General features: G+C 46.6%; 1 protein-coding gene across 3 annotated transcripts in view; it reads right to left on the bottom strand.

Annotated features, from left to right (window-relative positions):
• trpm3 (transient receptor potential cation channel, subfamily M, member 3) overlaps positions 1 to 18,435 on the bottom strand; it is a 217,913-nt gene that overhangs the window by 18,327 nt on the left and 181,151 nt on the right. For 2 of the 3 annotated variants that reach the window (XM_021621100.2, XM_021621102.2), the window contains exons 16-21: positions 16,378 to 16,606; positions 14,762 to 14,962; positions 4,525 to 4,665; positions 2,857 to 2,985; positions 2,209 to 2,460; positions 156 to 330 (exon numbers count right to left, since the gene is read on the bottom strand). In XM_021621100.2, the coding sequence (XP_021476775.2) occupies positions 156 to 330; positions 2,209 to 2,460; positions 2,857 to 2,985; positions 4,525 to 4,665; positions 14,762 to 14,962; positions 16,378 to 16,606 (1,127 nt within the window). The remainder of the gene's footprint in view (positions 1 to 155; positions 331 to 2,208; positions 2,461 to 2,856; positions 2,986 to 4,524; positions 4,666 to 14,761; positions 14,963 to 16,377; positions 16,607 to 18,435) is intronic. The other variant, XM_021621106.2, reaches the window with a different exon arrangement.

The raw sequence follows: 18,435 nt of genomic DNA, 5'->3' as shown, positions 1-18,435 counted from the left end.
GACATGAGAGATTCCAAGTGCGTGGCATTTCAGCACCTGGATGACTTTAGCTAGTCTGATGAGTGTGCGTGTGTGTGGGTTTGTGTGTGCACCCTGAGGCAGTAAGCCTTACACTCCGTGCTCTCCACCCCCCCTCCCCCCCCATGTGGGCTTACGGTCGATCTGGTCGGCGAACACCTCTCCATAGATCATCCAGTAGGGCATGAAGAATATGTTCCGAGCCAGCATCCAGGACGGGTCCTCATTGGGGTTCAGGATGGCCTGCCGAGCCACCCCAAAACTCATCAACACCACCAGCATGATTATCACAAAGTACATCATGTCAATCATCTGAGAGGGAGACAAAAAAAGGAGTGGGAGGGAGGGAGGGAGGAGAAAAAAAGAGGGTGAGAAGAGGGAGACAGGGAGAATGTTAGCTGACTGACTGCTCCTTAATTAGGAAAAACAACTTTTAGCCACTTCTGTGCTGGTTTTCTGCTACTATATCAAAGTGATGTGTGTGTTATGTTGTAATCTCAAACAGCTCTCTCAGACATGGGAAGCTAACAGACATCTCTGTCCTTTGATTCCTCCCCTCACATAGTCTTCTTGACACTGTTATAACACACTCGCTGATCATTCATGAGCAAAGACAGAATAGAGTTGAGGCTAGGGCTTTTGTCAGGACACAATGTGCCGAACACATACTCAGGACTTCGACTCCCTATAAAAGGAACTTGATATAACTCATTCATATTTATAGCTACACTGCATGGTTCCTTCGGAAAGTATTCAGACCCATTGACTTTTTTCAATATTTTGTTACGTTACAGCTTTATTCTAAAAGCAAAACCCCATAACGACAAAGTTTTTTTTACAAAAGTTTGCAAATATATTAAAAATAAAAAACAGAAATACCTGATTTACATAAGTATTCAGACCCTTTATCATGAGAGTCAAAATTGAGCTCAGGTGCATCCTGTTTTCATTGATCATCGTTGAGATGTTTCTACAACTTGATTGGAGTCCACCTGTGGTAAATTCAGTTGATTGGACATGATTTGGAAAGATCCCACAGTTGACAGCGCATGTCAGAGCAAAAACCAAGCTATGAGGTTGAAGGAATTGTCCGTAGAACTCCGAGACAGGATTGTGTTGAGGCACAGATCTGGGGATTAAAGGTCCCCAAGAACACAGTGGCCTCCATTATTCTTAAATGGAAAAAGTTTCGAACCACTAAGACTCTTCCTAGAGCTGGCCGCCCTGCAAAACTGAGCAATCAGGGGAGAACGGCCTTGGTCATGGAGGTGACAAAGTACCCAATGGTCACTCTGACAGAGCTCTAGAGTTCCTATGTGGAGATGGGAGAACCTTCCAGAAGGACAACCATCTCTGCAGCACTTCACCAATCAGGCCTTTATGGTAGAGTGGCCAGACAGAAGCCATTCCTCAGTAAAAAGCTCATGACAGCCCGCTTGGAGTTTGCCAAAAGGCACCTAAAGACTCTCAGATCATGAGAAACAAGATTATCTGGCCTGAATGCCAAGTGTCACATCTGGAGGAAACCTGGCACCATCCCTAAGGTGAAGCATGGTGGTGGCAGCATCATGGTGTGGGGATGTTTTTCAGCAGCAGAGACTGGGAGACTAGTCAGGATCAAGGCAAAGATGAACGGAGCAAAGTACAGAGAGATCCTTGATGAAAACCTGCTCCAGAGTGCTCAGGACCTCAGATTGGGGTGAAGGTTCACCTTCCAACAGAACAACGACACTAAGCACACAGCCAAGACAACACAGGAGTGGCTTCGGGACACTGGCCCAGCCAGAGCCCGGACTTGAACCCGATCGAACATCTCTGGAGAGATCTGAAAATAGCCGTGCAGCAACACTCCCCATCCAACCTGACAGAGCTTGAGAGGATCTTCAGAGGAGAATGGGAGAAACTCCCCAAATGCAGACTCAAGGCTGCAATCACGGGCCAAAGGTGCTTCAACAAAGCATTGAGTAAAGGGTCTGAATACTTATGTAATTGTCATATTTCATGTTTTTATTTGTAATAAATAATCAATCGAAAAAACTATTTTTGCTTTGTCATTATGGGGTATTGTGTGTAGATTGGCTTGGTGTAAGCAATGACTGTATGGACTTTCAACCATTTTTAAATCCATGACACGGAGTGTGCAAGTGCAGAGAATCGGGACACAGCCAGTGGCACATCCCACCCTCTCACCATCTTGCCGATCATCATGACATATGGGCCCAGGTACTTGTTGACGCCAAAGATGTCGAGCAGCCGGATGTACCAATAGATAATGTTAACGCAGTAGATGACCCTTCCGTAGCTCATGAATGGCGGTTCCTGGAGTCGGAGAACCATGCCCACGGAGAAAATAAGGATGGCCATGAGGTCCGTGATGTTCCAGTACTCCTGGAGCCACACCTTCACCTTCTGCAACAGCTTCCCTGGCTCCGACATCAGAATCTGGGGAAGTAGACAAGGAGGGAGGAATGGAGGGAGAGAGAGCAGGAGAGAGAGGGAAAGAGAGAGAGAGAGACGCATTTCAGTGTGCTTGCCATAAGAGGGCAGTGTGAGCCCATTTATTAAAGGTCACAGAGCATCCTGAAGACTGTTCTACATAAATGGGTAAAGGTTTGGACACAGTAATGAACGCTTATATACATTGTTTTTTGCTCATGTATTTTATTTGATCTTGACCATTGGAAAATCTGTGGTTAATTGACTAGATTGACACACTTAAAAATGTGCAACCCCCCCTCTAGCATTTATCTGTGTTATAAATCAAATGTGCGTATGTTTGACTGTATTGAGAACTTCATGAGTTCAGTCATCTCTCTGCATGTGTGTGCCCTGCCCTACCTCTCTCATCTTCTCGATGCCATTGGTGAAGATGTAAGCGATGACAATCCACTCCTGCGGTGAGGGCCACAGGTCCATCTTCACCAGCACAATATAGTTAAACAGCATCAGATACGCCACATAGGCCATCTGGGGACAAACACACAGTGTCAGGGCCTCTCAGAGCACGTGGGGGGTTTTCACTGCATCCAGAGGGTCTTACAGATGACATAGGTTGTTGGAGGTTGGTCTTAATGGGGCCATCTGCAGTCAAAATAATAACAAAGCGGATTCCCCACCACTTTTGGTAAAAAGCTGAGCGGTGGAACTGGAGAAATGTAACCACTCTCACATTTATAGACATAGCAATGGAAGCAAGGACCGACCATGCAAGATATCAAAATTATAGGTAAGCATGTTTTGAAGCATTTTTTTTTTTTGTAAAGCATTTACATTTACAATGTTTACTAAACATTGGAGTAAAACAAGCTTATATTTTGGGTTCTGATATGGTATGACAGTTGAACTAAACACATGAGGCGTTCATAAATGATATTCTTTGAGAATCAATGGGCATATACAGTATCATTAATTGGTCAATTCTAAAAATGGATGTGGCAGCTGCTGATTGCCCCTTTGAGTAGTCTTAGAAGGCAATCAAATTGTTTTAGCAAAAAAAGTTAGGTTGCACTGCGGTATAGGCAAAAGATTTCTTAGTACCCATTACTGTACACAATGGTATAACCTTTAGAGTCTCAAGACAATCCAGAGGTGAGGCATGTCATGTAGTGACCTCATGGAGCCTGCTTTATGAACTAGTCTAGTTAGTGGACCCTTTCCAGTCTCAAAAACTTACTACAGAATTTGTTTTAGCAGGTATGTTGACTGAGAACACATTCATATTTACAGCAACAACCAGGAGGATAGTTACAGGGGAGAGGAGGGTCGATGAATGAGCCAATTAGGAAACTGGGGATGATTAGGTGGCCATGATGGTATGAGGGCCAGATTGGGAATTTAGCCAGGACACCAGGGTTAACACCCCTACTCTTACAATAAGTGCCATGGGACCTTTAGTGATCACAGAAAGTCAGAACACCCGTTTAACAATCCATCCGAAACACAGCACCCTACACAGGGTAATGTCCGTCCTGTGTAGCGTGTCCCTGTGTAGTTTCAGAGGCAAGCCAGAAGTAGGACGCAGGGTTGTAATGTTGCTGACTGAACTGGATCCCACTGCAGGGAGCTAAAAAGTACACTACAGCCTGACAAGACCGAGCATCTGACGCTAAAATGAATCCATACATTTTACATGGGATTTTCTGACCGACACGGCGATAGAGGGAGAGAACGGCTTTCCATTAAGTGTTCTTTTTTTTACCTCCATGAATACGAGATAACCCTGCCTGCTAGGGAGTGATTGTGATTTTTTCATTGGATCGGCAGATTGAAAGAGGCAGCATGAAAGATGAAGACATCGATATTGCCAAATTAAAATGTCCAGCCTGTAGATACGATGCACGCAGACAATGCACACAGACACAGAAGCAAGCCCTGGGTCACACACCGCATCTATCCACTGGGTTCTCAAAAGGGTTAATTGTGAAGGGGTAAGGTTCTACATGAAATCTTTTGAATTCAGAAAACCCTATGGTTCTAGGTAGCAACACACCCTGACAGCAGACTCACTGTGTGAAACCAGAACTTGACGATGGGAGCGTTGTAGAACTCGTAGATCTTCCGGCCCATGGGGATGAGCCGGTGTCTATTCTGGACCTCCCCCACACCCTTCTTACGAGACGCCTCCGTGCTTACCTTACCCAGCATGGCCTGGGGCATCCCACCCAGAGAGACAGAAAGAAAGAGATGGAGAGAGATACAAAGATACAGGAGAGAGAGAAGAAACAAATTAAAGAGCATTAGAGCTGTTCCTACAGTACACTTTAGTTGCATGAGCATAAGCAAGCACAGGCAAACTCATTCCGAATGTTGCATGTTAGGGACATTGAGTGCTGGTGAGGATGATGACACATATGACGGAGACAAACACTTACGGATCGAGTCTCAGACGACAGTGACGGACAGTAGAGAGAGAGAGAGAAAAAGAGAGTGAGAGAGAGAGAGAGAGAGAGAGAGAAAGCAAAGGAGAGAGATGACAGCAAGGAGGAAAAAAAGATGTCTGACGTCCATTTCTAGGACTCACAGTAACACAGTTTGTCATCCATGACAGGGAGTGTCAAATCCCAGAGGTTATGATCATGGATGCCCATACCACAACACACCGCTGAGGAGTCAGCAAGTTGTATTTGATTGTATTGTATTGCATGTTTTGGGAAAAGGGAGACACACCTCGCGATGAAAGAGCCAGATGCATGTGAAAATCACAATGCCATGCCAACATGCTCATTTAAACTGCATCTGGGTTGGGAGTGTCAGGGATTACAGTGTGTTTTTGGAGGCACCGGAGGATGACTTGCAATACAATACCGATGTATGTAGCATAGCATATGTAGCATAGCATGTATTTGTATGAACCTGTCTGAGACATAGTTCGGTTCTGCTCTGCGTTTGAACATTCAGAAACCAGCAGCTCACAACGGCAAGCGGAAGAGCTCATGACCAGATGTAATCCTTTGGCAGAGTTTTTTTTTGGGGGGTGTCGAAGAACTCTCTCATCAGCATTCTCATAAACTCCTGTTCCCAATGAGTTTTTGCGCCGGCTGGCTGACTAAATGCAGATGACAATATGTACCGCAATGTCTATTTAGATGGACCGAGTCACCAATTGCCAGTTCTGTATTAAGCGAGGGTGTTCAAACCCTGGGCACGGTTTCCCGATAGCGATGGAACTTAGCCTTGCGAGTGTTTTAACAATGCATCTTTCCAACAACGGCCCAAAACACCACGCAGAGTGAACGTTTGGTAAGTGCTTCGTTGAGGCATTCTGTCGTTGTGCACGTTAGGCTACACATATTAACATTTATTAAGACCAATTACAGACTTCATCATACAAGTAACACAATGGAACTCAAACGATTAACAGTATTTTAATATGATTGAAATAGGCCCATAGCCTAGGCTATTTATATTTGAATGCACCTATCTCAGTTTTAATTTGAAGCATCTTCTTATTTGTAGTCAACTTAGTTCAGAAGTTATTACAGTCACAGAGAGGCGGATAAACCATGTGATTCTATGTTTAGCAGAGATCTTCTGTGCATAGGAACGTGGGAGGGCAAAAAGGCATCTGACGACGCACTTCGCTGTTCTACGAGTGGTCTGAGGAAGGCGTTCGATTACGAACGTTTTCAAGTGCAACGTCAACAACGATGGTTTTGGGGAACAGCTCTGAGATTTAACGATGCTCCTACGAAGGTTCGAGCAATGAACGTAGCCTTAAGATGCTTTTGCGAAACCAGGCCCTGGTCAAAAGCGGTGCAATACACAGGGGATAGGGTGCCATTTCAGACACACCCACAGACTGTGCATCAGCGTAGACCAGGCAGGCAGGCACAGTTAGTAACCTGAGCAGCTTAAAGCTGCTGCCGTAAATCAGATGAGCGACACTCTCTCTTAGCAGCATGCAAGTTGATGCGCGGATGCCAGCGCCACTGGTGAAAATGAGGGGCAGCAGTCGCATATGGTACTGTACCTCTAGTAAGACCTTGGCTAGGAATGGGAGAGAGGGAGCGAGATAGGGGAAAGAGAGAGGGGAAAAGACAAAGAGAGTGAAAGGAACAGGGAGAGAGAGAGAGAATGGGGGAAGGGAAAGAGAGACAGAGAGGGAGGGAAAGCAAAAGAGAGGGGGAAAGAGAGAGGGACACAGAGAGAGAGAGAGAGAGAGAGAGAGACATACACAACGAGCCTAGGGCGGCAAAACAGACTGAGACGTTACAACTCCACAACCACGTCTTCGGCCGCGACCACAGGAAATGAGAAGCGGGACGACAGGTAGGTTTGGGGGCAGGGCAGAGCTGTTCTTACTGCCCCTCTGGTTGGCCGTAATAGGGTAGGGACTAGGCTTGGATCAGTGTATAGGGACAATAATAATGGAGTGTGTTTGTTACAGTTTTTCTCAATTTCTGAAACACTAAAACCCATTGGCTGAACAAAGTTCTCAGTTGCCTGGACTCATATAGCTAATTATGCAGTCTGTTGTCAATACCTTAAACCATTTCACATGGTAAAACACAATTTGCAGGTCTCACTTAGACTTTTCGGCAAAACTCTAAACACATTCTCATTCTCAAAACACATTCTGCACTCCAATGCACATGTCATCCATACTGGTAAACACAAGTGGCAACAATCAAATACAAATAGAGAACATATGTCATTGATTGAACACAACCACTCAAAATTGATTTAACCTGTTTCAAATGATGCAACACAACCAATATAAGCCAGTTCAGAGAGCAAACAGGTTGTTGAAGGTGGGAAGAAGAAAGTCTGAGAATGGATAGAAGAAACAATGTGAGAGGACGAGGACGAGTGCGTAGGGCAAGAAGAGGAGGGCAAGAAAGAGGAAGAGGAGGACGAAGAGGAAGATAAAGAGTGGAAATATCTGATGAAATTCGAGCAACAGTTATAGACCAACAGTTATAATTATAGTTATGTTCTTGTCCATGGACTGACAATGAGGGAAGCAGGACTTAGAGTGCAACCCAATTTGAGCCGATTTTCTGTGTCCACCATAGTAAGGACATTCAGAGAAGAGAACAGGTACAGGATACTACTGTATTTTTGTAATTGCAAATTTACTGTACTACACTATATGCAGCTGTTTCAATAGACATTTGTAAAGTTAATCACTGTATGTGTTGTACTGCATGAATATGTTTTGTAACTGCACAACTACTTTTTGTAGAATTGCAAGGCTGCCACATGCAGGTGGAAGGACAGCTGTATTCACTCGGGAGCAAGAGGACGTTATAGTTGGCATGGTCCTTCAAGATAATGCAATACGACTCAGAGAAATCCAGGAACGAGTGATACAAGACAACACACACTTCCAGGGAATCGACAGTGTGAGCATTTCCACAATTGACCGTGTCCTCCATCGTAACAGGATGCGAAGGAAACAAGTATACAGAGTACCTTTTGAGCACAACTCACCAAGGGTGAAAGAACTGCGAGCTCAGTATGTGCAAGTACGTGTACATTCAGAAACATGTACTGTAATCCAGATTGTCTACAGTACTAACACATACTATGTGAATGACGTTACTCTTCAGTACATACAATGCATGTGAATCAGAAGCCTAATTGTACTCTACAGTATAGCACTGTCTCTGTACGACTTACAAAATCCGACATACAGTATGTTGTATTTCTACACAGACAATATTTGACTTGGAATCCTTGGACAGACCCCATGAGTTCATCTTTGTCGATGAAGCAGGCTTCAATCTAACAAAGAGGAGAAGGAGAGGCCAAAACATGATTGGACAGCGGGCCATTGTTGAAGTCCCTGGTCAACGAGGTGGCAATGTCACAATCTGTGCTGCTATCAGCAACCATGGTGTTCTACATCACCATGTTACACTCGGCCATATAACACCCAGCACCTTCTAAGATGTATTGCCAATCTAAGATATATTTTATTTGAGCAGCAGGTTCAAGAGCAGCAGGGTCAAGAGCTAAATGAGAATCCCATTGTCATGTTGTGTCTTGTCTCTGTCCTTTCCCTTCACCCTGTCTCCCTCTGCTGGTCGTTGTTAGGTTACCTTTTCTCCCCCGCTTTCTCCCAGCTGTTCCTTGTCTCCTCTAACTACCCATTCACCCCGTTTCCCACCTGTTCCCTTTTTTCCCTCTGATTAGGTCCCTATATCTCTCTCTGTTTCTGTTCCTGTCCTTGTCGGATTCTTGTTTGTGTTTCATGCCTGAGCCAGACTATCGTCATGTTTGCTGTAACCTTGTCCTGTCCTGTCGGAATCTGCCGGTCTATCTGAGCCTACCTATGTTTGGTTATTAAAGAAGCTCTGTTTAAGTTAGTTCGCTTTTGGGTCCTCATTCACTCACCATAACAGAAGAATCCGACCAAGAATGGACCCAGCGACTTCGGATCCTCTCCACTCAGCCGTCGGGATCCAGGGAGCGATGCTAGGCAGACACGAGCAGGAAGTGTCTGCTGCTCGACATGCCGTTGAGACCCTGGCCACCCAAGTCTCCAACCTCACAGAACAGGTTCACCATCTCCGCCTCGATCCACCGGCCACTTCCAGGGCTTTCGAATCTCCGGAGCCCAGAATCAATAACCCGCCGTGTTACTCTGGGGAGCCCACTGAATGCCGCTCGTTCCTCACCCAGTGTGATATTGTGTTTTCTCTCCAGCCCAACACTTACTCCAGGAGCACTGCTCGTGTCGCCTACGTCATATCTCTCCTTATTGGACGGGCTCGTGAGTGGGGCACGGCAATCTGGGAGGCAAGGGCTGAGTGTACTAACCAGTATCAGGACTTTAAGGAGGAGATGATACGGGTTTTTGATCGATCTGTTTTTGGGGAGGAGGCTTCCAGGGCCCTGTCTTCCCTATGTCAAGGTAATCGATCCATAACAGACTACTCTATTGAGTTTCGCACTCTTGCTGCCTCCAGTGGCTGGAACGAGCCGGCTTTGCTCGCTCGTTTTCTGGAGGGTCTCCGCGCAGAGGTAAAGGATGAGATTCTCTCCCGGGAGGTCCCTTCCAGCGTGGATTCCCTGATTGAACTCGCTATTCGCATTGAGCGACGGGTTGATCTGCGTCACCGAGCTCGTGGAAAGGAGCTCGCGTTCTCCGTTGCCCCCCTCTCCGCATCACTACCATCTTCCTCTGCCGGCTCGGGAGCTGAGCCTATGCAGCTGGGAGGTATCCGCATCTCGACTAAGGAGAGGGAACGGAGAATCACCAACCGCCTCTGTCTCTATTGCGGTTCTGCTGGTCATTTTGTCACTTCATGTCCAGTAAAAGCCAGAGCTCATCAGTAAGCGGAGGGCTACTGGTGAGCGCTACTACTCCTGTCTCTCCTTCAAGATCCTGCACTACCTTGTCGGTCCATCTACGCTGGACCGGTTCGTCAGCTTCCTGCAGTGCCTTAATAGACTCTGGGGCGGAGGGCTGTTTTATGGACGAGACCTGGGCTCGGGAACATGACATTCCTCTCAGACAGTTAAGGGAGTCCACGGCCTTGTTCGCCCTGGATGGTAGTCCTCTCCCCAGGATTCAGCGTGAGACGCTACCTTTAACCCTCACTGTTTCTGGTAATCATAGCGAAACCATTTCTTTTTTGATTTTTCGTTCACCTTTTACACCTGTTGTTTTGGGCCATCCCTGGCTAGTTTGTCATAATCCTTCCATTAATTGGTCTAGTAATTCTATCCTCTCCTGGAACGTCTCTTGTCATGTGAAATGTTTAATGTCTGCTATCCCTCCTGTTTCCTCTGTCTCTTCTTCACAGGAGGAGCCTGGTGATTTGACAGGGGTGCCGGAGGAATATCACGATCTGCGCACGGTGTTCAGTCGGTCCAGGGCAACCTCTCTTCCTCCACACCGGTCGTATGATTGTAGTATTGATCTCCTTCCGGGAACCACCCCCCCCCGGGGTAGACTATACTCTCTGTCGGCTCCCGAACGTAAGGCTCTCGAAGATTATTTGTCTGTAGCTCTTGACGCCGGTACCATAGTCCCCTCATCCTCTCCCGCCGGAGCGGGGTTTTTTTTTGTCAAGAAGAAGGACGGGTCTCTGCGCCCCTGCATAGATTATCGAGGGCTGAATGACATAACAGTGAAGAATCGTTATCCGCTTCCTCTTATGTCTTCAGCCTTTGAGATCCTGCAGGGAGCCAGGTTTTTCACTAAGTTGGACCTTCGTAACGCTTACTATCTCGTGCGCATCAGGGAGGGGGACGAGTGGAAGACGGCGTTTAACACTCCGTTAGGGCACTTTGAATACCGGGTCCTTCCTTTCGGCCTCGCTAACGCTCCAGCTGTCTTTCAGGCATTAGTCAATGATGTCCTGAGAGACATGCTGAACATCTTTGTTTTCGTTTACCTTGACGATATCCTGATTTTTTCACCGTCACTCCAGATTCATGTTCAGCACGTTCGACGTGTCCTCCAGCGCCTTTTAGAGAATTGTCTTTTTGTGAAGGCTGAGAAGTGCACTTTTCATGCCTCCTCCGTCACATTTCTCGGTTCTGTTATTTCCGCTGAAGGCATTAAGATGGATCCCGCTAAGGTCCAAGCTGTCATTGATTGGCCCGTCCCTAAGTCACGCGTCGAGCTGCAGCGCTTTCTCGGCTTCGCAAACTTCTATCGTCGTTTCATCCGTAATTTCGGTCAGGTGGCCGCCCCTCTCACAGCCCTTACTTCTGTCAAGACGTGCTTTAAGTGGTCCGTTTCCGCCCAGGGAGCTTTTGATCTCCTCAAGAATCGTTTTACATCCGCTCCTATCCTTGTTACACCTGACGTCTCTAGACAGTTCGTTGTCGAGGTTGACGCGTCAGAGGTGGGCGTGGGAGCCATTCTTTCTCAGCGCTCCCTCTCTGACGACAAGGTCCACCCATGCGCGTATTTTTCTCATCGCCTGTCGCCGTCGGAACGTAACTATGATGTGGGTAACCGCGAACTGCTCGCCATCCGGTTAGCCCTAGGCGAATGGCGACAGTGGTTGGAGGGGGCGACCGTTCCTTTTGTCGTTTGGACTGACCATAGGAACCTTGAGTACATCCGTTCTGCCAAACGACTTAATGCGCGTCAGGCGCGTTGGGCGCTGTTTTTCGCTCGTTTCGAGTTTGTGATTTCTTATCGTCCGGGCTCTAAGAACACCAAGCCTGATGCTTTGTCTCGTCTCTTCAGTTCTTCAGTAGCCTCCACTGACCCCGAGGGGATTCTCCCTGAGGGGCGTGTTGTCGGGTTGACTGTCTGGGGAATTGAGAGGCAGGTAAAACAAGCGCTCACTCACACTCCGTCGCCGCGCGCTTGTCCTAGGAACCTTCTTTTCGTTCCCGTTCCTACTCGTCTGGCCGTTCTTCAGTGGGCTCACTCTGCCAAGTTAGCCGGCCACCCTGGCGTTCGGGGTACGCTTGCTTCCATTCGCCAGCGTTTTTGGTGGCCCACCCGGGAGCATGACACGCGTCGTTTCGTGGCTGCTTGTTCGGTCTGCGCGCAGACTAAGTCCGGTAACTCTCCTCCTGCCGGCCGTCTCAGGCCGCTTCCTATCCCCTCTCGACCGTGGTCTCACATCGCCTTAGATTTTGTCACCGGACTGCCTTCGTCAGCGGGGAAGACTGTTATTCTTACGGTTGTCGATAGGTTCTCTAAGGCGGCTCATTTCATTCCCCTTGCTAAGCTTCCTTCTGCTAAAGAGACGGCACAAATCATCATCGAGAATGTTTTCAGAATTCATGGCCTTCCGTCAGACGTCGTTTCGGACAGAGGTCCGCAATTCACGTCTCAATTTTGGAGGGAGTTTTGCCGTTTGATTGGGGCTTCCGTCAGTCTCTCTTCCGGCTTTCACCCCCAGTCTAACGGTCAAGCAGAACGGGCCAATCAGACTATTGGTCGCATCTTACGCAGTCTTTCTTTTCGCAACCCTGCGTCTTGGTCAGAACAGCTCCCCTGGGCAGAATACGCCCACAACTCGCTTCCTTCGTCTGCGACCGGGCTATCTCCTTTTCAGAGTAGCCTCGGGTACCAGCCTCCGCTGTTCTCATCTCAGTTCGCCGAGTCCAGCGTCCCCTCCGCTCAGGCTTTTGTCCAACGTTGCGAGCGCACCTGGAAGAGGGTCAGGTCTGCACTTTGCCGTTATAGGGCGCAGACTGTGAGGGCTGCTAATAAGCGTAGAACTAAGAGTCCTAGATATTGTCGCGGTCAGAGAGTTTGGCTCTCCACTCAGAACCTTCCCCTTAAGACGGCTTCTCGCAAGTTGACCCCGCGGTTCATTGGTCCGTTCCGTATTTCTCGGGTCATTAATCCTGTCGCAGTTCGACTTCTTCTTCCGCGATACCTTCGTCGCGTCCACCCGGTCTTCCATGTCTCCTGTATTAAGCCCGTTCTTCGCGCCCCCGCTCGTCTTCCCCCCCCCCCCCATCCTTGTCGAGGGCGCACCCATCTACAGGGTCCGCAGGATTTTGGACATGCGTCCTCGGGGCCGTGGTCACCAGTACCTTGTCGATTGGGAGGGGTACGGTCCTGAGGAGAGGAGTTGGGTTCCCTCTCGGGACGTGCTGGACCGTGCGCTGATCGAGGATTTCCTCCGTTGCCGCCAGGTTTCCTCCTCGAGTGCGCCAGGAGGCGCTCGGTGAGTGGGGGGGTACTGTCATGTTGTGTCTTGTCTCTGTCCTTTCCCTTCACCCTGTCTCCCTCTGCTGGTCGTTGTTAGGTTACCTTTTCTCCCCCGCTTTCTCCCAGCTGTTCCTTGTCTCCTCTAACTACCCATTCACCCCGTTTCCCACCTGTTCCCTTTTTTCCCTCTGATTAGGTCCCTATATCTCTCTCTGTTTCTGTTCCTGTCCTTGTCGGATTCTTGTTTGTGTTTCATGCCTGAGCCAGACTATCGTCATGTTTGCTGTAACCTTGTCCTGTCCTGTCGGAATCTGCCGGTCTATCTGAGCCTACCTATGTTTGGTTATTAAAGAAGCTCTGTTTAAGTTAGTTCGCTTTTGGGTCCTCATTCACTCACCATAACACCCATTCCCACCTATGTCATAGTGTGGGACAATGTCAGTTTCCACCGAGCTGCTCAGGTAAGGGAATGGTTTAACATCAATGGGCAGTTTATGAACTTGTACCTCCCTCCATACTCGCCTTTCCTGAATCCGATTGAGGAGTTTTTCTCCTCTTGGAGATGTAAAGTGTATGATAGACAACCCTACACCAGAGTAAATCTGCTGCAAGCCATGGATTTAGCCTGTGGTGATATAGATGAGGAATCATGTCAGGGCTGGATACGGCACACAAGAGGCTTCTTCCCCCGTTGCCTCAGGAGGGACAATATTGGTTGTGATGTCGACAAAGTGCTCTGGCCTGACCCATCCCAAAGACAAGAAGAAGCACACTGATCACATGTTTACTCCTTTGATTTTTGTCCCTTTTAGTATTGTATACTGTAGTACAGTGCATTGTAGGCTGTATACTGTACAATGGACAAATTGTATGGCCCTGAACATTGTGCTTTCCATTTATTAACAGCACTGACTGCTGCAGGGTACAGTACTGTAAAAATAGGGGTACAAGGAGGAGGAAAAACAAAAAACAAAATTGCAAAGAGCAAAGCAGAGTAGTAATTTCGGATCCATTTTGAGCTACTATGATAGAACATGTTTTCGTTCATCAAAAGACAATGACGGAAAAATATGAATATATTTTTTGATTAAAAATGTACTTCTCCCCGAGAATGTGTTTTCTATTTTTCAGGTGTATTGTTTACTGACTGCTTGAGAGTGTATATCATTTTGATCACCTTGTTTATGATTTGAGAGCAGTGTTTGATTCCGAACACAGGTAAAACTGTTTTGAGGCGAATGTTTCATTTTGCGAGAGGAGTCAGAGGTTATGTAAATAGTGCTTGAAGATGAGGTTTGGAGCAAGGTTTCAGAAATTGTGTTTTAGCAACTGAGAAAAACTAGAGCGAGAGAGAGAGAGACTAAAGTGTGTGTACTTTAAGCTGGACATAGAAGTCGCCCCTTAACCACAGATCTTGGATCCAACCTGAACATTTTTTTTTTTGGGGGGGGGGGGGGGGGTTGAAAATATATCTGGCCATGAAAATCTGGGCAGGGGCAACTGTGCTTCGAATTTTGTTTAGTTGAGGGGCAGGAGCTGGCTAAGGGTGTGTTCGAAATGGCCCCCTATTCCCTATATAGTAGGGAATACTAATAGGCTTCCATTTCAGACGCAGCCTGCATGTGTATAGTCTGAAGGCAGGGCTGAGGTGGGTGCTCTCACCACGGAGTTGTACTGCGTCTCACAGTAGGATCTTACTGTGAACTCCATGTCCTCTTCCTCCTTTTCTTTGGCGGGCTCGGGCTCTTCCTCCTCCTTCTCCTGCAGGTAGGTGTCCTGGTCTTGAGGCATGTACGACATTTCATCCTTGTTCTTAAACTCCAGACTCAGGATGGACGGAGGCAGCAGCAGGCCCAAGATCACCTGGGCAGGGGGTTGGAGTTAGACACATGGAGGGGCAATACACACAAACAGATACAGGGACGCTGCTTCAAAAGTTGTCACGTGGCACGACGTTGGGAGAGTTATGGTCATATTGCGTGGTTCCAATGCATGTCAGTGTTTTCGCCGATCAAGTGACAAACTTGTTTCTTTCCATTCTTCCCAAAACAAATGTTATGAATACCCATGGTAATACCCATACTATGGTAAATTCCTCACACCTTGCAACTTTGATGTTACAAGTTGCTCAAATGTCTTGTTGAACCAGTGGATCTGTATAAAGACACAGGTGAGCACACACACATCCACGCCACACACACTCCCAAATACACACATACACGCAGACACACAGACACCACCATTCGTATCCCACATGTCCATATTATTTTGGAGCTCGTCACTGTGAAATTGCATAATGCTATGGCTGACGTGCAGTGAGATAGTTTGCGTGTTTGATGCAGTGGAGACGAGCGAGCTTATCTGAGAATCAATTAAAGAGGCATTAGCCCAGACAGCTAGAGATGGTTAGAGTAGCAGAGAAATGAGAAGAACACACAGCCAGGGGATAAAGGATATAATCAAGCTGTTAACACCTCCACTACATTAAAGTCAGACAAAAGGGGGATGAGGGGCGTGAGAGAGGGGTATTAGGGAGTGGGATGTAAAGGGAAGTGTCGTTAAACTGTGGAGGGAGATATCTGTTTCAGGTCTGCGGCAGCAGGCCAGAGTCGTATCCATTAGTGCTCACCGTAGAAAAACATTTTGCAACAAAATACGAAAACAAGCGTTTCTCATTGGACAAGTTCAGGTAGTGCCTTCCTGTTTCAGTCTGTTTTCTTCCGTCTGGTGTCTAGTGAATACAACCCAGACAGGGAGGTGTGTGTGGTGGGGCTTTGTAGGTCATGAGTGTGTCTGTTTACCAACCAGCTCTATACTGCACCTGGATTCATCCTTGATCCTTCTTACACACAACCAACCAGCGGCCCCATGCACAGCTACTCAAAATAAGAAATGCCTGTGCCCTTTCATGACCTAAGCAGCTGTATGCTGTCAAACCTCAGCCAACTCATTGGCTAACCTACTTGCCTGGGCTGAGTAATAGCACAAACCTTTACAGTGTAACTGTAGGTGAGTAAATCAAGATGAACAGTGTTAGGAATGGTCAAACGACAGCTCAAATATGGGATATCTTTAGCCATTATGCCCAGTGGGTCAAACAGGGTAATTGCAACACGTTTTTCAAGCTGGGTATGGTAATGCTTCACCTTCAATTAAAATCTACAGTAGTCTACAATAAAATCTACTTCCATAAGTATGTCTGTCAGTCAATCAGTCAGATGGTCAACCTCTGAAACCCCATTTAGACAATGCACCGTGTGACCCCTGGCCCTTCTGACCTTCAGCCCAGAGTTCTTGCGCATGCGCAGGCGTCCCATCCACATGTCAGTGAGCAGCATCTGGCTGCAGGTGTGGGCGATGAAGTCACGGTGCTTGGCGGCCACGGCCAGCTGCAGGCAGGTGGCGTTACTCCAGTTCTTCAGCTCATAGGTCAGCAACTTCATGGCCATCTGCTCGTCCTGCTTGTATGACTGGTCCAGCAGCTCCACAGCCAACTGTCCAAACTCTCTGAAACACACACATAGGATGTCACACAGTGAATGTTTGAGATGAACTACGCTACATTGCAGTTTGACATATGAACATAATTAAGTGTTATACCATGGCATTGTGAAATACCCCTTTCTGATTGGCTTGAAGGGCATTCTAGAGCGTGCATTATTTCCCTATAACGCACAGTATATTTGCACGGTACAATTCAATGGCTATAGTTTATTTTTACAAGATTTGTTTGAGCTGCTTTTGAATGTGAAAGTCAAATTGAAAACAGTATTGGTATTGTTGATTTTTTATTTAATTTTTTATAGTAAGCTAGGACTGACGGTTTGATTAGCTAAACTAGCAAGTTTGTTTGTTTGGATACCACAGCAACTACTGTAGCTATCTAGTAAACCTGCTAGCTGCTTTTTAAAATACATTTGACCTTTGTTTTATTTAACCTCTATTTACTTCAGTGGATGTTGAATTATGTTAAATTATAGCCATGGTATGATTTGAATATGTTGGTAACCTGTTGTATCATACCGCACCAACATTAAAGCACAAACATTAAAATTCCATTACATACCCATATAAGCGTTCCGAGAGAGATGCTTACAGAGCGTTCGCAGTCTATTTTCTAGGCTGTGCCTCTTATATCATGGAAAGTTTTGCTACACACATGGAAACACACACACACACACACCACACACACACACACACACACACACACACATACACACACACACACACACACACACACACACACACACACACACACACACACACACACACACACACACACACACACTTTATGTACACACACTAGTCAAAGGATTAAGATAAGACTTCAACAGCAAGCTGGTCAAAATCTCTGCGGAAAATACAAACCAAATGGGTTTGCACTTGGCAGAAAGAGTGGTGTCAGGGCTTTGAGGAGTATGGCAGTATGTGTTTGGGTGTGTGTGTGTGTGTGTGTGTGGCACCTGGGAGTTCTTTCCTATAACCAACTTCCAACATTTCCATAACAGTCTTTTTAATTGAGCAAGAACACACACACACACACACTTTCATCCCACACACATGCCATTAGCTAAACTACATGTGTGTCATTAGCTAGAGTATGTGTGTTGGTATTATTAGTTGCATTTATCTATGGCGGTCCTATGAGATCTGTGTGTTATCTAAAGCAGGTCACGATGTGAGGAGGAGTGTGGATGCTGCTCCATTGCAGACTCCCAGCTCAACTTTAATCATTCAGAAGAAAACTTTCCATAAGAGGCACAGCCTAGAAAACAGACTGCGCACGCTCTGTTAGCATCTCACTCAGAGCACTTATATGGGTGTGTAATGGAATTTTAATGTTTGTGCTTTTCTTATAACTATTTTCTGTGTTCTATCTATGTGCTGTTCTATAGACCAATTTCTGTGTTCATGCAAGTGGCTGAACAAATCCTCACTATCAGCATCCGCAATTTCGCAGTACGCCCAGACCTTGTGTTGAATGAAATGAACGAAAGATATCTCAGTTTCAAGGTCTCAGCTTAGAGATAAGAAGCCTTGTGAGATATTGGTCTGTCACATGTTGTGAACCAGTATTGGTCAGTCACATGAATGAAACAAAACAGAAATGATTAATTAATTATGCTAAATCATGCAAATGTAACTTGTCTGTGTATAGCCATATAGAAGACATCTGCTGGGACTGCCCAGACAGAGCTCTTGATTGACATGTGTACTATGGTGCATTGAGTTGGTTGGAACCTCTCCAGCGTGCTGACAAATAAACAATGATTCATTTAAGATTGACTTTGAGTGTCCCTGTGTAAGAATTTCCATGGCAATTTTGTGTCACAAAC

The sequence above is a fragment of the Oncorhynchus mykiss genome, chromosome 11, assembly GCF_013265735.2.
Source record: "Oncorhynchus mykiss isolate Arlee chromosome 11, USDA_OmykA_1.1, whole genome shotgun sequence".
Lineage (NCBI taxonomy): Eukaryota > Metazoa > Chordata > Actinopteri > Salmoniformes > Salmonidae > Oncorhynchus > Oncorhynchus mykiss.
Note: the sequence above shows the minus strand (reverse complement) of the source record. Positions and strands in the feature narration are given on the sequence as shown.